Here is a 20324-nt window from a genome sequence, read left to right as displayed (position 1 = left end):
CATATTGAAAAGCAGAGACATTACCTTGCCAACAAAGATCTGTCTAGTCAAGGCTATGGTTTTTCCCGTAGTCATGTATGGATGTGAGAGTTGGACTATGAAGAAAGCTGAGCGCCGAAGAATTGATGCTTTTGAACTGTGGTGTTGGAGAAAACTCTTGAGAGTCTCTTGGACTGCAAGGAGATCCAACCAGTCCATTCTACAGGAGATCAGTCCTGGGTATTCTTTGGAAGGAATGATGCTAAAGCTGAAACTCCAATACTTTGGCCACCTCATGTGAAGAGTTGACTCATTGGAAAAGACTCTAATGCTGGGAGGGATTGGGGGCAGGAGGAGAAGGGGACGACAGAGGATGAGATGGCTGGATGGCATCACCGACTCAATGAACGTGAGTTTGAGTGAACTCCGGGAGTTGGTAACAGACAGTGAGGCCTGGTGTGCTGCAATTCATGAGATTGCAAAGAGTTGGAGACGACTGAGCGACTGAACTGAACTGAACAAAGAGATGCTACAGTAAATTCTAAATACTGTGTAAGAAATTAAAAGGCTCATTAAAATTTGTAAGTAGTGTGATATATAATGATTCTTGAAAGACTAAGACCAGCAATAATCTTCTAGTCCTTGCCTTCTCCACTTTCTCACTTCCATCCACTCTTATCTAACACCCTTCACTGAGGTCATCAGTAATCTCCTAATTTCCAAGTCCATTAGACACTCTGCAATTGTAGTTTATTTGACTCCTTCACCTATTCCCACTTGCCCTTAAACAATAAAAGCTACAATATTTTAAGTGAATTGTGCCAGACATGATGTTAGAGCCATGATTCTCAATGGGGAGAGCAATTTTGCCCCGCAAGGGACAGTGACAATGTCAGAGACTTGTTTCACTGTCACCTCTGGAGGGAGGGCCATGTTACTGGCATCTAGTGGGTAGATGTCAGTGATGTTGCTAAAAATCCTACAGTATAGAAAACAGTAGCCCCTCACCCCAACAAAGAATTTTCCAGCCCCAGTTGTCAATAGTGCCAAGACTTTGCACGTATAATTTTATTTGATCATTACAATAACCCTATAGAGTGGGTATGATTGTCCTCATTTTGCTGATGAGGAAATCAGGCTATTGTTATAAATTACTTAGAGAGTCAAAGAATTGATGCTTTTGAACTGTGGTGTTGGAGAAGACTCTTGAGAGTCCCTTGGACAGCAAGGAGATCCAACCAATCCATCCTAAAGGAAATCAGTCCTGAATAGTCACTGGAAAGACTGATGCTGAAACTGAAACTTTGGCCACCTGATGCGAAGAACTGACTCATTTGAAAAGACCCTGATGCTGGGAAAGATTGAAGGCAGGGGAAGAAGAGGACAATGGAGGATGAGATGGTTGGAAGCTATCACTAACTCAATGAACGTGAGTTTGAGTAAACTCTGGGAGTTGGCCATGGACAGGGAGGCCTGGCGTGCTGCAGTCCATGGGGTTGCAAAGAGTCAGACACAACTGAGTGACGGAACTGACTGACTTAGAGAGTGATATTTTTTTCCCAGCTGGGCTGGGTCTTCATTGCTGTGTGTGGGTTTTCTCTAGGGGCAGCAAGCGGGAGCTACTGTCTGGTTGCGGTGCATGGACCTCTCATTGCAGTGACTTCTCTTGTTGCAGAGCATGGGCTCTAGCCTGTGCAGGCTTCAGCAGTTGCAGCATATAGCTTCTAGAGTACGGGCTCAGTAGCTGTGGCACTCAGGCTTAGTTGCCCCATTGTATGTGGAATCTTCCCTGATCAGGGATTCAATCCTTGTTCCCTACATTGACAAGCAGATTCCTAACCAGTGGACCACCAGGGAAGTCCACTTAGAGAGTGAATATTAAGTTCAGAAATTCTCTAGACTCTTTACTTCTCCTACCGGAGAACAGTTTACTTGATGGCATATCTATCAAAAGAAGAAAGAAAAAAGAAAATCCAGCCCTGTTCTGTGTTATATAAGCAGTGCTGCTTAAAAAAAAAAAAAAAAAAAAATCCTAAATAAAATCTAAGGAGGGAGGAAGTTGAAACAATTAGCTGAGAAATAGGGAGTAACCTAGCATCTCAGTCATTTTCTGCTTTCATCTCCCACACCCACAACCCATCAGGAACTGCCTGGGCAGCCAAGGCTTACCCCACAGCTACGCTAAAGAATCTAAGACTAGAGATAGTGTAACGCAAAAAGTAAGTAAATCAGAAATTGTAATGGTGATTCCAACATCAGGCTCAGAATTGATTTTCAGAGTCAAGGGTTTCCCTTCATATAATTAGTCACTGACACTCAGCTGTGCTATTTTTAAGCAGCTGCCAAACCTCAGCAGAGTGAAACGTCCAGCACAATGGTAACAAATATCCCAAGGTTTCATGCTTCCCTCCTATCCAAAAGATGAGATAAGGCCAAGACATCACTACCCAACTGCAGACCCCAGGAAAATGTGATTCCTGGCCACTGATTTCCAACATGGCCTAGTTGCAGAAGCAAAAACGTTCCAGGCCTGAGCCTGTCTCAAAGGTGAAAATATCCTTGAACAATCAGAAAGCTTTGTATTTTCCAAAAGCTCTTGGCAGTAACAGTGCTATCTCCGGGGTAGCGGCTGCCCTTCTCCGAATAATGAGAAAATTATAATTATTATCAAAAATTATTATTATGCTTTAAAATATATTTAGTGCAAACAGTGTGCCAAGATAAAGAACGTGTTTTTTTTTTTTTAAACAATCCTCTGAATCCATTCCAAACTGCTCGCCCCTTACAATTAATTATTTGTTCACTTTAACACTTTCACATTCCAGGCTGAAACATTCAAAATGAGATACAAAATGACAGCCAGGAATAAGCCAATCTCCAAATCAAAGGAGAGCTGCAGTTAGCAGAATTGAGAGCAAATGCTGGCCACCAAGCCGGGTCCTGGAGCAAGAATTCCCATGGAGGCCCATATACTACATGTCTACATAGTTTAGTTATAACTAACAAACAGTATTGAAGGAGATGCTTACTCCTTCTGCTTTAATAAAGGTACCTTTTCAAAAACCTGGAAGGCCAGGTTTGAATTTAGGATCCAGGCAAAATGCGAGAAGGCAGGAGAAACTACCCCACTCCTCATCCTGTCCCAGGCGCTCTGTCTTCTCTCCCCATCTCAGGCTACCTCCAAGCTATTCATCCAAACTCCCCCAAACAGCTACCCCGGGGGCCCATGGGTCCCAAACATATGCCGCAGTCTTCCTTCAGGGTGACAAATCCAAAATGAGGCTGGTGCTGCCCTAGAAATAGGGTCCAAGCAGTCTGGGCAGAGAATCCTGTGATCTTGACACCAAGAGTATTGTCTAGAGGGCCTCCCTGGTGGTCCAGCGGTAAAGCATCCTCTTGCCAGTGCAAGAGACACAGGTTCAATCTCTGGTCTGGGAAGATCCCACATACCACGAGGCAATAAAGCCCGTGCACCCAAACTATCAGGCCTGCGCTCTAGAGCTCGGGAGATGCAGCTACTGAAGCCCACTTACCCTGCCGCCCATTCTCTACAATGAGAGAAGTCACTGCAACGAGAAGCCCACACACCACACTACAGAGTAGGCCTCACTCGCCACAACTGGAAAAAAGCTTGCACAGCAGTGAAAACCCAGCATGGCTATAAATTAATAAATTGATTGAATTACATATTACACATGCATATATATACACATATACACATAGATAGATAGACAAAGAGCATAGTCTAGAAAGGGAGTGTGGACTCTGAGTGGTTCTGCTCCTTAGTGCCACGGGAAGGCACAACTTCATCCTCTGGGGAGGTTATGACCAAATGGGGTCCAGAGTGAAGGCCTCGGAAGCACAGAGCCCCTGGGAAGCACTCTGCCCAGGTCTCAGGGTCATGCTATAGGCTACAAGCTTTGTGCTTTCCCAGCATGTGGCATGTGGGATCTTCCCGGACCAAAGGCACTGCTACCCTTGGCACAAAGGCATTTCCCTCTTGTCCCCCATGGACACACACAGCTGGCTTTAAGGGCCCAGAGTCCCTTCTGGCCGCAACAAGTTGGTGTCGTTGGCCAACTGATGGGCTCTGTTGCCTTTCCCACTCTACGTCAAACGTCCCCACAGTTGGAAGGTTGGCTTTTCCTAGAGGGCAGTAATATGACTGCTACTATGGCTTTCAGATGCCAAAGAGCACTGGAAGGCCTGCATGCTGGTTCCCTAAGAAGCTGTATGATTTAAGATATGTTACTAATCTCTCCATGTCTCAACTTCCCTGTTTGAAAAGTGAAAGCATTGAACCAGGTCAGGGATCAAAAACTGGTAACATATGGCTCACTAACCCATGGATGCGGGATTATTTTGGGGGGGATGGGAGACTTCATAAGGCTTAAATATTTTTTTAATTAGTAATGAGTCTTTAAAAATTAGGAAGCTTCAGGAATTCCCTGGTCATCTAGTGGTTAGGGGGCTTCCCCAGTGGCTCAATGGTAAAGAACCAGCCTGCAGTGCTAGAGCTGCAGGAGACGCAGGCTCAGCCCCTTCATCGGGAAGATCCCCTGGAGGAGGGCATGGCAACCCACTTCAGTATTCTTGCCTGGAGAATCCCATGGACAGAGCAGCCTGGGGGGCTGCAGTCCATATGGTCACAGAGTCTGACAGAAAGCAACTTAGCATGCACGTACTAGTGGTTAGGACCTAGCATTTTCACTGCCGTGGTGTGGGTTTACTTCCTGGTCTGGGAACTAAGATCCCAGAAGCTGCGCAGCACAGTCAAAAATATAAAATGAAATAATTAGGAGGTTTCAAATAAAATTCCACATGTGGGTTTTTCCTAAATATAAAAACCGCTATACTGCCTCTAAACCCCATTACTCTTCAGACTTTCTCCCATAACCCAGTCTCCAAAACCACCATGTCCTACTACCTAAGACCCAAGAGAAAGAATGGCAGACTGAAGGAAGTGAAGAGAGACAGAGGGAGGCAGGGGAGAAGGCCAGTGCAGGCAATGGGAGTGGGGTGGAGCGGGGAGGGGGGGGGAGATAAGGAAAGTGGGGTGGGAAGCTACGAGAAAAGGACCAATCTGAGAAAAAGAGCTAACATGTCACTTTCTAGCTGTTGGGCATGGCTATCAATGTCTTACATATATTATAACTCATTTAATCTTCACAAAATCCCTATTTGGACAAGTTCCATTACTTCCCCATTTCACAGAGGAGGGAAATGAAGCTCAGCAAGGTGAAGTGATGTGCCCAAGTCCCCAGAGTTAGGAAGCGGTAGACTTGGGGTTGTAATCCTGCAGCGGCTACCCAGCTCACTCAGAGCCCAAGTGAGGTTCTTTCAAGGGCCCTGCATGACCTCTCAACCACACCCCTCCACTCTGCCCCTGCCTCACCTGGCTCCAGGCACTCTGGTCTCCCTGCAGCCCAGTCCCCCCACAAGCCGCTGCCTTCTGTACCTGCTGTTCCCCCTGCTTGGCTCTGTGCAGTCGGCCTCCTCGGGTCCTCCAAGTCATGACTCAGTGGTCATCTCCCTGAGGGCTTCCTGATTACTCAAGTTAAAATCTGCACTCAGAACCCTTACTGGGTGTCTAGTGTGGGAAAGTCACAATGTCCATCTAGATATTGGTATAGGAGAGAGACACTGTGACTTCCCCACACTAGCAGAGAATTGCACACACACACAATCCTCATCCTATCCTCACCTCCTTCCCTAATTTATTGTTCTTCAAAATACATGTCATCATCGAACACACTGTTGTCGTTTTTTTTAGTCTCTAAGTTGTGTCCGACTCTTTTGTGACCCCATGAACTGTAGCCTATCAGGCTCCTCTGTCTGTGGAATTCTCCAGGCAAGAACACTGGAGTGGGCTGCCATTTCCTTCTCCAGGGGATCTTCCCCACTCAGAGATGGAATCTGCATCCCCTGCAATGGCAAGAGCCACGACTGAGCCCCCTGTGAAAATCTTCATCAGACAAACTACACGTTTAATGTACCTTACTGCTGTCTTCTCCTCTGGAATGGAGGCTTCACAAAGGCAGGAATTTTTATCCCTTTCCTCACTGCTGTATATCCAGGGCTTGGAATAGTGACTGGCATATAGAAAGTGCTCAATAAAATATCTGTTGAAGAAATAAATCAAAAAATGTACCCAGGCAAGTCAAACTCCAAAGAGTCTAATTTGACTGACATTGTTTTCTATCTCCTCCCAGGAAACGTGTGGGGGTTACCCCGCTCCCTCCAGACGATGGCACCTCTCAACCAGCTGGGGGGCCACATCAACGTGACCTGTGCAGCAGAGAACTCCACAGGGGCCGGCCGGGCCCGCCCGCACGCCTACTACGCCCTCTCCTACTGCGCACTCATCCTGGCCATCGTCTTCGGCAATGGTCTGGTGTGCGTGGCTGTGCTGAAGGAACGGGCCCTGCAGACCACCACCAACTATTTGGTGGTGAGCCTGGCCGTGGCGGACCTGCTGGTGGCCACCCTGGTAATGCCCTGGGTGGTGTACCTGGAGGTGAGTAGGTCGCACGTGCAAGCTGCCCATGTGACCGTGCTTGTCTTTGTCTTCTTCCCTGAGCATCTGGCGCCTGGGCTCAGAATGGTCCCTGCCATGATGCAGAGTCCGGGGAAGGAAGGAGAGTTCCTGTTACTCTCCCTTTCACGAGGGAACTGAGGGTCCTGAGAGCGGCATTTATTCAGCGTTACTTGCCCACGCCAGAAACAGGGAGCCGGGAATGATTCTTCCCCGGGCCTCCAGCATCCAGGTGACTGGACCTGAGTAATGGGATTCATCCTACAAAATGCACCAGGTTTACTCCCCGTGTCAGTCACGCCGCAAAGGCATGGAGGGTTGGGGGAGGCAGTCCAGTGGCCATCCTCATCAGTGTTTCAATATACGAATACCTAGGGGTGAGGATGTGCAGCAAGGGCAGAGGAATTCTTTTTTAATGAAATCTTTTTTACTGAATGAGAGGAAATAGGAAAGGAGGATGGGAAGGTAAGAGAAACAGAGCAGAGAAAATTAGGAAAAAAGAGAGAAAGAACAGTCTGCAAACGGATCAGACTTCTGATGGCTCAGTGGCCCTTGGACTCAGCACTTTCCTCCTGGGTACCAGCTCTCCACACTCTGCTTCCACAGGAAAAGACCAAATTTTTATTTTCGATGCCTCCATTAATAGTACAGAGCCCTCACCAGTTAGATAATGCAGCAGACCCTGGAGAATTCTTCCAGAGAGAAACATTTCTTAAATTTGAAAGTATTTTCATTGAAAAGTGCAAAACAGAGTCAGGAGGTGATCAAGACAAAACATCCATTTGCTAACAAGGAGATTGGGGTGCCCACACCTGTTCAAGAAACAGACATTCCTACCAGGAAAACATGCAATTACTAAGGAGTTTTTTAAAAACACCTTGATACACTGTTAATATTTCTCCTCTGCACTGTGTATCATCATTCTAAAGAGGTATCCAATGAAGGCTCAAAATGATGCCATGATTAAGAGAAATTAAAATTCATCAAATTAATATCTCAGTTAATATTAATAGTGAAGATGACAGTTAATTAAGTATGACATATCACAGGAGAGCAAAAACCTCAAACACAGACTGCTTACCCGAGTAACCATATTAAAGAATGACTGGGAACTAAAATTAGACTTATGATCTCAACGGGGAGAGATAAAGGAACAAAATCAAGAAGACAGAAAAGGAAATTCAAGAATAAAAGCAACTAGGCTGACTAGGATAGATTTCAAGGCTAAGGGAATACTCAGAGTGAAAACTACGCATTTATTTTTCCATTAGGATGTTCCTGATGGTGAAGGGTCTTGTAATTATCTTGACTTTTCCATCAACTCAATTGCTGTGCTTAGTCACTCAGTCATGTCCAACTCTTTGTGACCCCATGGTCTGTAGCCACCAGGCTTCTTGTGCATGGGGATTCTCCAGGCAAGAATACTGGAGTGGGTTGCCATGCCCTCCTAACCCAATTAGAAACATTCTTGAAGTCAGAAGTCATGTCTTTGTGCTTTTTTCCCCATAGTCCAAATATACTACTTGGCACATAATATGTGCTAAATAAATATTTGATGTATGAATGGTTAAATGAATCTGCTCTGAACAGTATGCATTAAATAGACCATTTCTGCTTACACCATCGGCAGCTACATCTATTATTACAATAAACTATTTACTTTAACTTTTTAATAATGATACTGAAAAGGAGTTAGAAGCATATATTTCTGTTCAAGAGAGAGGAAGACTTTAGTAGCCATAACCCAGTGTGGTGGATCAGGCAATACTTCAGAACATCCCTACAGCCCACTCAAAAGTGTTTCTGTCCATCCTATACACTATAAGGATTTCTTCAGTCTTTCAGAAGGACGGATGTCGGAAAAAAATGCAGGAACAGAACTTTCCCTCTGATAAGCATCTTAATTGCATCTGAAATAAAACCAGGCTTTTGGTGTCTGTGCACTTAGGCCCTCTTTGGCTGTCCATCTGTGATTGTTTCCAGGACTCTGGATGGATCACGGTTGGAGAATCTCTGTAGATACTGGTATAGGAGATGGACAGTGTGACTTTCCCACACGAAACACCCACTGTATCCCCTTCTGGCCCCAACTGCCAATGTGGCTGGTGCCCCCACTCTACTGCTGAGCATAGAGGAGCACCTGAGTCTGCAGAAGGCCAGCATAAATTCTCTCCAAAGGCCTTAGTGGACTCCCTGCAGGTTTTATCTGTGGCTTTTCTCCACTGGAAAAGCTCTTGTTTCTCCTTATCAAAACCAATACACCCTCTGTCCAACAGGTTATTTGCAACAAGCAGGCATTCAGCGGTCAAGAGGATGGTCATACAAGTCTGAAATCAAACCAAAAAGATTTGGAGGCGCAAAGCCATCTCTCCACTGGGAAATATAGGCTTTGTGACGTCTTTTTGGTCCTACCCATTCGCTTCAAGGCTCCAGTAAATGCAACTCAATAACTCTGCATCACTTTTTCCAACAGTCAACTAAGGGCCTGTCTCAACAAAAGACAAAATATGGCATTAAGTAACTATCATTAAGAGACAACCAGTTAAGACAACAGAAGATTCTATTCCAGAGGATCAGGTCTCCCTACCCCACCCCAGTCTGTGTATTTTCCTTAGTCTTAGATGCCAGCTTCCTGTGGACTTCAGAAGCAGACTGGGTGGTTAAAGAGAAATAAGAGCACTTTGAGCTCTTAAAGGAATCATGAATATATAAATCCATGTGTCTCAGGGTAGAACAAACTGTTACTCCCACTAGCTTGTCTTAATGACAGTACAGTTTGGGTAGCTGGTCTAGAAATTACAAGGTCATACCAAAGAGGAGAGAAGAGGGAAGGATACGGTGTTGACCAGAGAGACTACTGTGGACCTGGGGGTCCTCAGGGGGATAGGATGAATATGAGAAAACACCATGAGTGCGCAAAATTAACTGTCAAATTCCCAGCTTCCTGTACTTTGATTTGAATGTATCCATACTGTTTGAAGGGAATATTGGCTCACATTGGCCAGACCTCCTCCTTCAAAGGAAAATTGGCTCATCATGCCAGACACCAGTTTGTTTGAGTTACGAATGTTTGGGCTGTAAATATTGGAAAATTTGACTCACTGTGGCTTGAACAAATAGGAGTTACTTTTCTTACATAAGCAGAATTCCGGAGGAAGGGGTTGTGTGGGTGTTAGGTCAGCTGCCTCAGGTGTCATCAAGGACCAGACTCTCCCAATCTTTCTGTTCACCATCCTTGGTAAACTGACTCACTTCCTCATGCTGCTCACAAGAGGGCTACTATTGCCCTCAGCATCATGGCCATATTCAAAAATAGGATGGGTGGGGACAGCAGGGAAAGAAAAAAAAAAAATCCTTTCCTGGAGTAGCTTGAAGATCTCTCTAAGGGACTTCATTGAAGTCTAATTGGCCAGAACCGGAACATAAGGCCAATTTTAGCCACAAGGGAGGATAGAAAAGAAAAAGTGAAAATGTGGGTTTTATTAAAACAAGATGTGGGGGAGAGATAGGCAATAAAATGTCATATAACTTTGTGCTTCTGCTGGAATTCACTGGGATGAATGTTATTTCAATACAGTCATGCTACGAGAATGACTCAGAATTGGGAGTCAGAAGGCATGGAGTTACATGAATAAAATGACAATGACAACTACACTTTCCCTAACTCAAAGCGTTGATTTAGGCTCAGCTGTCATCACCTGGAAAAGTGCTCTGATAACTAAAGTGTGATCTATAAGTATCTTAGTTAATACACTTTGATTTGTAAGTAAAAGAAACAACTCCAGTTGACTTAAACAATGAACATTGTTTGTCTTCAATGCATTGGCTCTCCTGTCCTGCGGCAGGGTGGATGCAGGCACAGTTTGAACAGGGCGCCAGTTCCATCTCTCTACAATTCTCTCAGCTCTGTCTTCTTCCATATCCTAGCCTTATCCTTTGGCAAAGGACCTCACATTGCACACCATGCCATTCACAGCAAGAGAGAAAATCTATATCCCGGAATTTCTATTAGAAGTATCCAGATGTACTTGGATTGGATTGGATTGTTTTATGGCACACGATTTTCTGAATTAATCACTGAAGAGAATAATCAGTTTGGCACAGGTTATGTGTACCTTCCATAGAACACATCAACTGCTCAGGGATTCCCAGTGGAATCCAAGGACAACTGGAAAGAAGGAACACTGTCAGCAAGAATGCACCACAGTGGCTTTAATGGGTAGCATTTTCATCGTGAAGGCACGCAAGAAGGCTGGGCTTGGACAATTTATTAAAAGGGACTAGAGGGGGCCAGTCACTATCCTTCTTCAGATTTCTCTGTCCTCAGGGCTGGCAGAGAAGTTGAGGACAAAAACCATGCAGGTGACCTCAGAGTACATTATATTCCAGAGGGCCCTGGCCATCTCTTTAATTCAGTTGGCAGCATTTTTGTGAAAACTCTTTTCTGGGTTATACCAAATAGTTCTATCTCAGATTCCCTCTCAAGTTTTTAATTTCCTGCTTTAGAAGCTGCAATCTGTTCAGAGCTCCTTCTCCAAGCACAAACATCCCATCTTGTTCCACTTGGTTAAGCACCTTTTGTGATGTTTAATGCACTTGTATCAGGGCAGAAAGGCAGCGTAAGCAGCCAGGGGAACATTGAGAATACTAACCAAAGAGTATTTGGGTCCCAATGTGGACTGAAGGAAAGATTCGAGGGTTAGGTAATATAAACAAGCAAAAAAGTGCCAAGTGGGTTTAGGCAGGGGCACTCATCACAGAGAGCATGGTCCAGGTCAGAAAATGGTGACAGAAAAGAACAGCGCTATTTTGGGGAGAGAGATGCCTTTGGACCTTGTAATGATCCTGATTATTAAAAATAAAGACTTTTTAAAGGAAAATTTCACCATTGTCAAAAAACCCCAAATGACAGCAATTTAAGCTCTAGAAACAAAAACACCAGGAGCCTTTTCACCAAACTCTAGATTTTGATGGAAGTCATAGACTATGAAAGCTGGAGGGGCTTGGAGAGTGTTTCTACTGTCATTTCTTTTTTTCTTTAAATATATATTTATTTATTTGGCTGTGCTAGGTCTTAGCTGTGGCATGTGGGATTTAGTTCCACCACCAGGGATCAAACTCAGGCCCCCTGCATTGGGAATGAGGAGTCTTAGCCACTGGATCACCAGGGACATCCCTCTCCTGTCATTTCTAAAGTGTCATCCAACCTCAAGAAGTTTCTGGCAATATCCTAGTGACCAGGATTCTCTGTGGGAATGGGCCTCAGGGTTGAGCTAAACCTTCATTACAGGGAGCTGCTTGTTCAAAATACAGACTGATGGGTCTACCCTAAATGTACCAAACTGGACTGTGGCAAGCAAAACTAGAGTGAAGAGGCTAAACAGAGAAGTAATTCCATATCTACCCCTTGGATATCACCCCAAAACAACTAAAATTCCACCCCTTAGAGCAGAAATTCTTAATCTGGGGAGTTCATCAACTTGGATATAAATAAAATTACTTCTTTATTTTCACTAAACCAAAATTAAGCATTTCCTTCAATTATGAATGTCAGCATCAAGCCACAGGAGAAGAAATCCTTTGTGTCACCAGTAGAAGTCACAGATGTTTATATTTTCAAATCGCATTTCAGTTTTTACAGACACCAAAATAGCATTTACACTCATCAGTACTCTGAAACTATAGGAATTTTGAGGCCTGCACCTAGGTCTTGTCATTTAATGCATTATTAAAGAATCACATATATTTTTTAAAAATTTGTAACTACAGTTTGATATAATTGGTAACCTTTGTGATTCATTGTATTTTGTTTTATGCATTTAAAACACTCTTCTGAGAAAGAGTTATAAGGTCAAAGGCCCCCAAGGGATAAAGGATGCTTCAGGAGCCCTAGGACAACCATTTCTTTTTCTTTTAATATTTTTTTGTTTTATTAAAATACAGTTGATTTACAATGTTGTATTAATCTTTGCCGTATAGGAAATTGACTTCATTATACACACAAATATATTCATATATTATACATATATTTTTTAGGGACATATATACACATATATTCTTTAGGGATAACCATTTTGGAAGACAAAGTCATGCCCTGCCCTCCCACAACATCCTGTGGACCAGTATTTCCCAAACTTCCCAGGCAGCATGAATCACTGGAGGTATGTATTACCCTGAATTGGGCCTAAAAATCATTTTAACAAGAGCCTCAGGTGATTTGGAAAATGCTGCCTTATCAGTGAATTTGGGAAATGCTGCCCTGGCTGTGCCTGTTGAAAATCAATAGCCAACTTCAGTACCTAAGACACTCTCCTGCTCCACCCCCTTCTGTATTGCCAAAGGGAGTCAGTTATATTCATTAGCAAGTGAGAGTAACACCACCTGGCTGCTGTTTAATTCCGAAGTGAGTTATTCATTAAAATTTAGGGGAAAGGTAGAATCACATCTCTTAAAAAGCCTTAAGTCAATCAGATTTCTTTTTTCTGCTTTTCTCCTGCTTTAATTTCAAAAATCACTTTACCTTCCATTTTCTCCCAACACTGTACTCATCTGTCAGCACTTATCATAGATATTTTCTTAGTGTGCCTCTCCCGGGCCTTCAGTTCACCCCTTTCCATTCACACACGACTTCCCGCTCCCCCGCCACCCCCTGCCATCCCCCCCAACACACGCACTGTATTCTGGCCTCACAATACAGTTTAATTCATCTCACAAGTTTAATTCATTTCAGTACACCCATCCCAGCAAAGCGTCAGCCCCATAATGGGCCCTCAATAAACACCGGCACGTGGGTGGATGGATGATGGACCAAGGCCAAGTCTTCCCCCTCCTGTGATATGAGAATGGAGTTAAAATTGTACACGTCTCAGAGGCAGCGTGTCAAGGTGCTGACCTCTGAGAGGCTAAACAGAGTAACGGTTAACATTAAGGTTTGAAATTCCAGCTGCTTTTACTAGCTATGTGTCCTTAGGCAAATTATTCAACCCCTCTCAGACTCCCATTTCTTTTCTATAAATTGGGAAGAATATTTACCTCATTGGGTTGCTGTGAGAGTTACTTAGCATGTTCTTGGCTGCTACTGATTGTTCACTATTATTTACTTGGTGCGGAGGACTCGTTTTTTAAAAAAAATAAAGATATTTTCATTATACATACCACCAATTAGAGACACATCTTGACGAGCAAGCTCCAGAGAAGGCCAAGTGATGGCACCTTAGCGGGAATTACTTAAATAGCTAATCAGGTTGTTTTCTTCTTGACACTGAGCTGAGATCAAGGGGAGAGTGAGTATTTTGCTGGCAGAGTTGGAGACGGGAGGAGAGGAGAGCCAGAATGGGGTAGCACAGAGGGGGCCTGGAAGCCAGAGGACAGCTTGAGGGCTTTGGCCCTGAGGAGCTCAAGAAACCAGGGACCTGCCTGGTGTGTACTTTCACTAGCTCCAAAGTCAGCGGGCCCCCAGTGTTTTGCACTGTTTTTCTGGAATCCTGGGATGCAAGCAATCAGAAGGTCTCCCATTCCCTGGAAGGGGGGTGATGTGGTCCGTCCCACAAAATTCCCTGATGAGCACATGGTTTTCTCTTCCTCCTTGTGTCCACCCACTTCCATCCCTTTCCAACAGCTGCCCCCTCCTCACCCGATACCCCCATACAGTGACGTGTAACAATCTACATTCCAGGGCCCCATCTGTCTCTAGATCCATGCCTTCCTGGGCCAAGGTGCTGCACCTCATCAAACGTTAGTCTCTTTCTCAGCAATGAAGATAACAACAGTCCTCTCTCACAGGACAGTAACCAGCCCCAGAGGCCATGTATGTAATTGTTAGTATTAACACAGATTATGTCAGAGACCCTTCATCCTGTCAGAATATATTTGCAAGCTGGGATTCCTCTAGGAGAGGGATGCAGCGGCAAACAAGAAAAACTCCTTGCTCCTATCAGATTGATTAAGTAGCAGTCATTTAATCTCCTATCAAATAAGTGTATAATTTGTCCTCAAAAAGTGTTGAGAGCACATACAGTTTAAAAAAAAAAAAAAACAACTCAGGGATCAAGTTCCAAAGTTACAGAAATTTCTGCAATGGGTCATGTGGATTGAAGACCCACATAGACTGAGTTCTCAATAAATGTTAGCTTCTATTAATGATATTATCATCTCATGATGATCTCTATTTTATTTAGAATGCCTTGCTTCTTCAGTACTCTACAAGGACGGGGCCTGAAGAACTCTTTTTAAAAAACACATAATATACCCTCCTCTAATGAACTAATAGGAGTTTTGCAGGTACTTATGTTATGGATGAATGAATGAATGAACAGGACGTCCAGCAAGCCTGGAGTTTGCTACTGTTCTAATGATCCTCTCTCACTTACACAGTCCCCCAACACACAGAAACAAACAGGCACTCACAATTTCACCAAAAAAAAAAAAAAAAAAAATGGTTTCCCCCAATTTAAGTTATATAAAGAGATTAGCATACAAAGAGATGTTAAAAGAGATTTAGCATACAAATTCCCCTGGTGGCTCAGACAGTAAAGAATCTGCCTTCAGTGCAGATTCTGCCTGCGGGTTAGATCCTGGAATTGGGAAAATACCCCAGAAGAGGGAATGGCAACCCACTCCGGAATCCTTGCCTGGAGAATGCCATGGACAGACGAGCCTGGTGGGCTACAATCCACAGAGTCACAAAGAGTCAGACACAACCGAGTGACTAACACACTACTACATACAAATTTCACCTTTTGCAAGAAGCTTTTATAGCAAAGAACTGTCCTATGGACTGAGCAAAACCCTCTTCTATTCTCCTGGCTGCCTTAGACAGACGTCCCTTTAAAAAATTTTTCATTTTCAGAATTCCTCTGTATTCATTATTAGGCTTTTATTTACATAGCACCAAATGACTGGACTAAAAGAGAGAAAGTAAATCCACAACTAAATGAACAAAAATGATGACCTCATCACTAGTTTGAACTTCTCATTGTTGCTCTTAAAATACTTTTGGTAAGAGTTTCTCATACTAGAGGCTGGAGATGACCGAATATAGGGAGAAGATCAAATGCTGAAAAGGAAATAATTCTATGGGGAAAAGTGATTAGTGGCGGGGAAACAGAGAGCCTTCCAGGAACGTGCTTTAATGCCATAAAACAAGGATACACAGTGAAGTGGTCTGGTGATAATAACAAGACTCTTGGATGAGAAAAATTAGAGCAACAACAGGATTTTCGTGCACTATTGTTAGCAGTTTTTTCCTTGAGAAGCTACTTCAGAGGCTACTGAACCTATGTTTCACTCCCCTTTCTCTTAAATAGCCATTTGGCCTGCCAGCAGAGCTATCAAGAACACCCAGCTAAACCTAGGGGGCCAGCCTCACAGGTTTCCCCTTAAGACCCATGGTGCCCAAGAATGGCAGCCCCAGGGGCTGGAAGCTGGCAAAAGCACAAAAGCCTCTGGGCCCCAAGAGCAGCATGTGTGCATGAAAGTGATAGTCTCCCTGACATCTCTCTCTGGCTCAATTACGTTATGTAGAAAATTTTTTAAAAATTAATAAAATAGAAAGGAGCTAGAATATAACTTAAATCATCTAAATCCCTGACTTATTTATATATGTTACTCGGAAGAGTTACGGAGCTCGGAACACATGTGTACATGCATGAAGTCAGAACCATCTTCTCTGACTCTGTGAGTAGTAAAGAGGATCTGGGCCCCTTTCCAATGCCCTGGACGCACCTTTCCCCCTACGTCTTGGTGAGCAGGACCGCGGTGATGAAGGTGGGGGCACTGGCATAGGCTCTTACAGATGCTGCTAAAGCTTCCAAGCTTTAAAACCAGAAGCCAGACAGACTTTTACTGTGGAGGGGACGTTTACAAAAAATGTGTTCTCAGCTTATTTCCTGAACAGGGTGAGCTCTGCACTGGGTGGAGGGCTTCGAAGAGGTAGTCTCGGCACAGTGCACACATCTGGCAGTCACCCAAGCTCTTTTACCACGAGCTGTGCATCTACGGATACATCACTTAACCACGATGAGCTCAACCTCAGTCGTGTCCGACTCTTTGTGACCCCAAGGACTGCAGCACACCAGGCCTCCCTGTCCGTCACCAACTCCCAGAGTTTACTCAAACTCATGTCCATCGACTTGGTGATGCCATCCAACCATCTTAACATCTGTTGTCCCCTTCTCCTCCCACCTTTAATCTTTCCCAATGAGTCAGTTCTTCACATCAGGTGGCCAAAGTATTGGAGTTTCAGCTTCAGCCTCAGTCCTTCCAATGAATATTCAGCACTGATCTCCTTCAGAATGGACTGGCTGGATCTCCTTACAGTCCAAGGGACTCTCAAGAGTCTTCTCCAACGCCACAGTTCAAAAGTATCGAATCTTCGGCACTCAGCCTTCTTTATAGTCCAACTCTCACATCCATACATGACTGCTGGAAAAATCATAGCCTTGATTAGAAGGACCTTTGTTGGCAAAGTAATGTCTCTGCTTTTTAATATGCTCTTCAGGTTGGTCATAGCGTTCCTTCCAAGGAGTAAGCGTCTTTTAATTTCATGGCTACAGTCACCATCTGCAGTGATTTTGGAGCCCAGAAAAATAAATCAGCCACTGTTTCCACTGTTTCCCCATCTATTTGCCATGAAGTGATGGGACCAGTTGCCATGATCTTCGTTTTTTGAATGTTGAGTTTTAAGCCAACTTTTTCACTCTCCTCTTTCACTTTCATCAAGAGACTCTAGTTGAAACAGATCAGTGATTCACAAACCTTGGTGTGATGGGTGGGGAGTGTTCATTTTAAAAAGATGATTCATGGGCCCCAGATCCAGACACTGTGACTCAGTTGGTCCAGGAAATGGTTCAGAAATCTATGTCTTTAATGAGCACCCCACTGAGGACTGCACTTTGAGAAATGCTGGAATATTTGATTCAGAAGATCCATTTCAGTACTGACATTCCGCCAGTTTGACCTTTCTCAGGCAAGCAATCTTGGGCACCCTGACATTCGCTCAAGGTCTGCCTACCGTTGGTGATGAGGTTGTACCCACAGAGATGGCATGTCTACATCTGTGCGGGACAGCCCAGGGAAGGCAGTATAGTTGATTGGGTTGCTGTCCCTTTGTTGGGAGGAAACACTAACGTCCTTGTCTCTGATGCCCAGGTGACAGGTGGGGTCTGGAATTTCAGCCGAGTTTGCTGCGACGTTTTCGTCACTCTGGATGTCATGATGTGCACAGCCAGCATCCTGAACCTCTGTGCCATCAGCATCGACAGGTAAGGCTGGGCTTTCCTTCCAGGCTTAGGAGAGAGGTGACTAGGTCAGGCGGTGAGGGACCCCTCCTAGGGAAGCTGCCCTTGCTGTGTTGAAGGTGCAGGGTCGGCATCTAGGGCACGGGGCTCATTGTGAAGTGCAACTTAACACTGGGACATTTTCTTTTCTCTCTTTTTCTTTTAAATGGTGGTTTGTAGATGAGATGAAACTCCTGTGATAGGAGAGAAATAACTATTCTGGAAGTGTTCCTTTCCCACAGATCCCTAAGGAAGATTCTGGTTTCACTTTTCCACCATCCTTGAGGCTTTCAGGACTCTTAACTTTGTAGCAAGAAAGCAGAGAGACAGGGAGGTGAGATTAGGAGAAAACCTTCCTGCTGCTATTTTGTTTGGTTTTGGTAAAGGGAGGGAGACAAAGGGGCCAGGGGCAAAAGACAGAGAGGAGAGAGAAAAGTTTGGGAGTATCTGTGAGGACGGAGAGAGGAGTGGATGAGGGAGAAAGGGAATTGCAGAAAACGTGGCCATGACCTGTTTGTTAAATATTTATTTCCCTCATAGAGTTTAAGAAAAACAAGGACGATGTTTTGTAGAATTGCTTTTCGGTTGCTGGAGTGACTTCTACGATTTTGACTCGAGCCTGTGTGTATTCCATCAGAACAGCATCACTTTCCAGCCCTAAGCGAGCCCTGCCCCAGCTCTGGGTGCTCCGCTCCTCTCTTCCCTCCTCTCTATGTTTCCTCTCCTCTGTCTCTCCCTCCATCCTGAGTCAGATTTGTCATGGTTCCCATGGACACCTCCAGACCCGCGGAGCACCCTGGGAAAAGGAGGTCGCTGTCCAGCCTGCGGCCTCTGTGGCTGGTCAAGAGCCTCCATCTCCCCTTTTCCTACTCGCCATCTACCTCTTGTCTTCCTACACTCTTTCTCCCAGAACTGTATCCATCCACTCCATAGCTTCAACAGGTGACCCCAGATAAAATCTGCCATCTACTGAGAATTTACCACATTGTGCGAAGGCATGTCAAAACCTTAACCCATTTCCTTTTCACAACAACCCGTCAGCCAGTCGGTTCAGCCGCTCAGTCGTGTCCGACTTGTTGAAACCCCATAGACTGCAGCATGCCAGGCTTCCCTGTCCATCACCAACTCCCGGAGCTTACTCAAACTCATGTCCATCGCGGTGGTGGTACAATAACCCTTAGGTAATATTATTAGCTTCATTTCCAGCTTCTTGGAATAATGGAGTTTTCCCAAGTCACACAGCTAGTATGAAGCAGTGCCAGGATTTGAATTCATGTCTATCTGATTCCCAAGGTAATAATCACAGGCTTTGTGCTAAGCCTCCTCGAATCTCCAACCTCACCTCTAATCTGATATCCAGACCACACTATTACCTGGATATACCACTGGCTCCTATGAGGCGAAATGTTAAAAACCAAACCATCAAAGCACCAGACCTTCTTGATGATCTCTCACTGGCAACATCATTCTTCTCGAATCTGGGATTTTATTCAGCTCCCTTCTCTTCCTCATCTCCTTGTTTAGATACACTGATGTAGCTAAACAATCAGGGCTTATAGACTCTGTCTCTGAAATGTTTTCTGAATATGCCCCGTCTTTCCTTTCTTACCTCACCTGCTTCTTTTAGACTCCTATGACCTCCCACAGCTTCCTAAATGGCCCTTCAACCACGCTCAGAATTATTTCCCCAGAATTGGAGCCTGAATGTCCACTGCCCTACTCAAAACCCTTCAGTCACCTTGGCCTGAGGAATAGAAACAGAAACTACCTTCACAGCCTAAGATTCAAAGGTTTCCACAATATGGCCTCACTTTTGCAGTCTCATCTCTTTCTGGGTTGCCCTCTGGCTCTCTTATGCTCCAAGGCTGATCACACCAGTCCCCTTTTCTGCGAAGCCCTTCCAAATCGTCTGCAGTTTAATTCAGTCACCCCTGGCCTCCTATGGTGCTTCCCCTGTGAACATGTTGAGGCATCGCCAGGCTCCTTTCGCAGGAATCCTGAGGCAGGCCCTCCTCACGGCCCCACGTGCGACATTCACATGACCCACAGTTCTGCCCTAAACTTCCCTGCATGTGTGACCAGCGACTGGACATGAGAACCCAACCCTCTGGGGATACTGCAAACCTACCAGCCAACTCAATGGTCTTGACTTTTATCATTTGATTGGCTATCACTTGACTTTTATTACTTGACTGGCTATGCTGAGAAGGAAAATCAAAGAATGCGTCTATAATGCTAAAACTAATACCATTAAAGAATGTGTTAAAAATAAAGGGGAACAGTTGTATAACTCTGTAAACATACCAAAAAACCCACATTAATTTTATACTTAGATGAACTGTGTGAATTATATCTTGATAAAAGCCGTTAAAAAGTAAAGGGATTGTTAGGGATTTTATAATATTTTTAGCTCTCTGAGAACAGAATTCCTCCCATAGCATCTATGCCTTTTGTGTGATTGCTGGACATTTAGTACATGTTTTCAGAAATGTATGATTTACAGAAATAATGGACTGTGTTTGGTTTGCTACATG

At 44.4% G+C, this 20324-nt stretch overlaps 1 protein-coding gene across 2 annotated transcripts in view; it reads left to right on the top strand.

The window, feature by feature from the left end:
• The window catches only part of DRD3 (dopamine receptor D3), a 46635-nt gene continuing 32537 nt past the window's right edge, over positions 6227-20324 (top strand). For both annotated transcript variants that reach the window (XM_005674944.3, XM_005674943.3), the window contains exons 1-2: positions 6227-6496; positions 17663-17775. In XM_005674944.3, the coding sequence (XP_005675001.1) occupies positions 6227-6496; positions 17663-17775 (383 nt within the window). The remainder of the gene's footprint in view (positions 6497-17662; positions 17776-20324) is intronic.

This window comes from Capra hircus, chromosome 1 (assembly GCF_001704415.2).
Source record: "Capra hircus breed San Clemente chromosome 1, ASM170441v1, whole genome shotgun sequence".
Taxonomy (NCBI): Eukaryota; Metazoa; Chordata; class Mammalia; order Artiodactyla; family Bovidae; genus Capra; species Capra hircus.
This window is presented reverse-complemented; position numbering and strand designations above follow the sequence as displayed.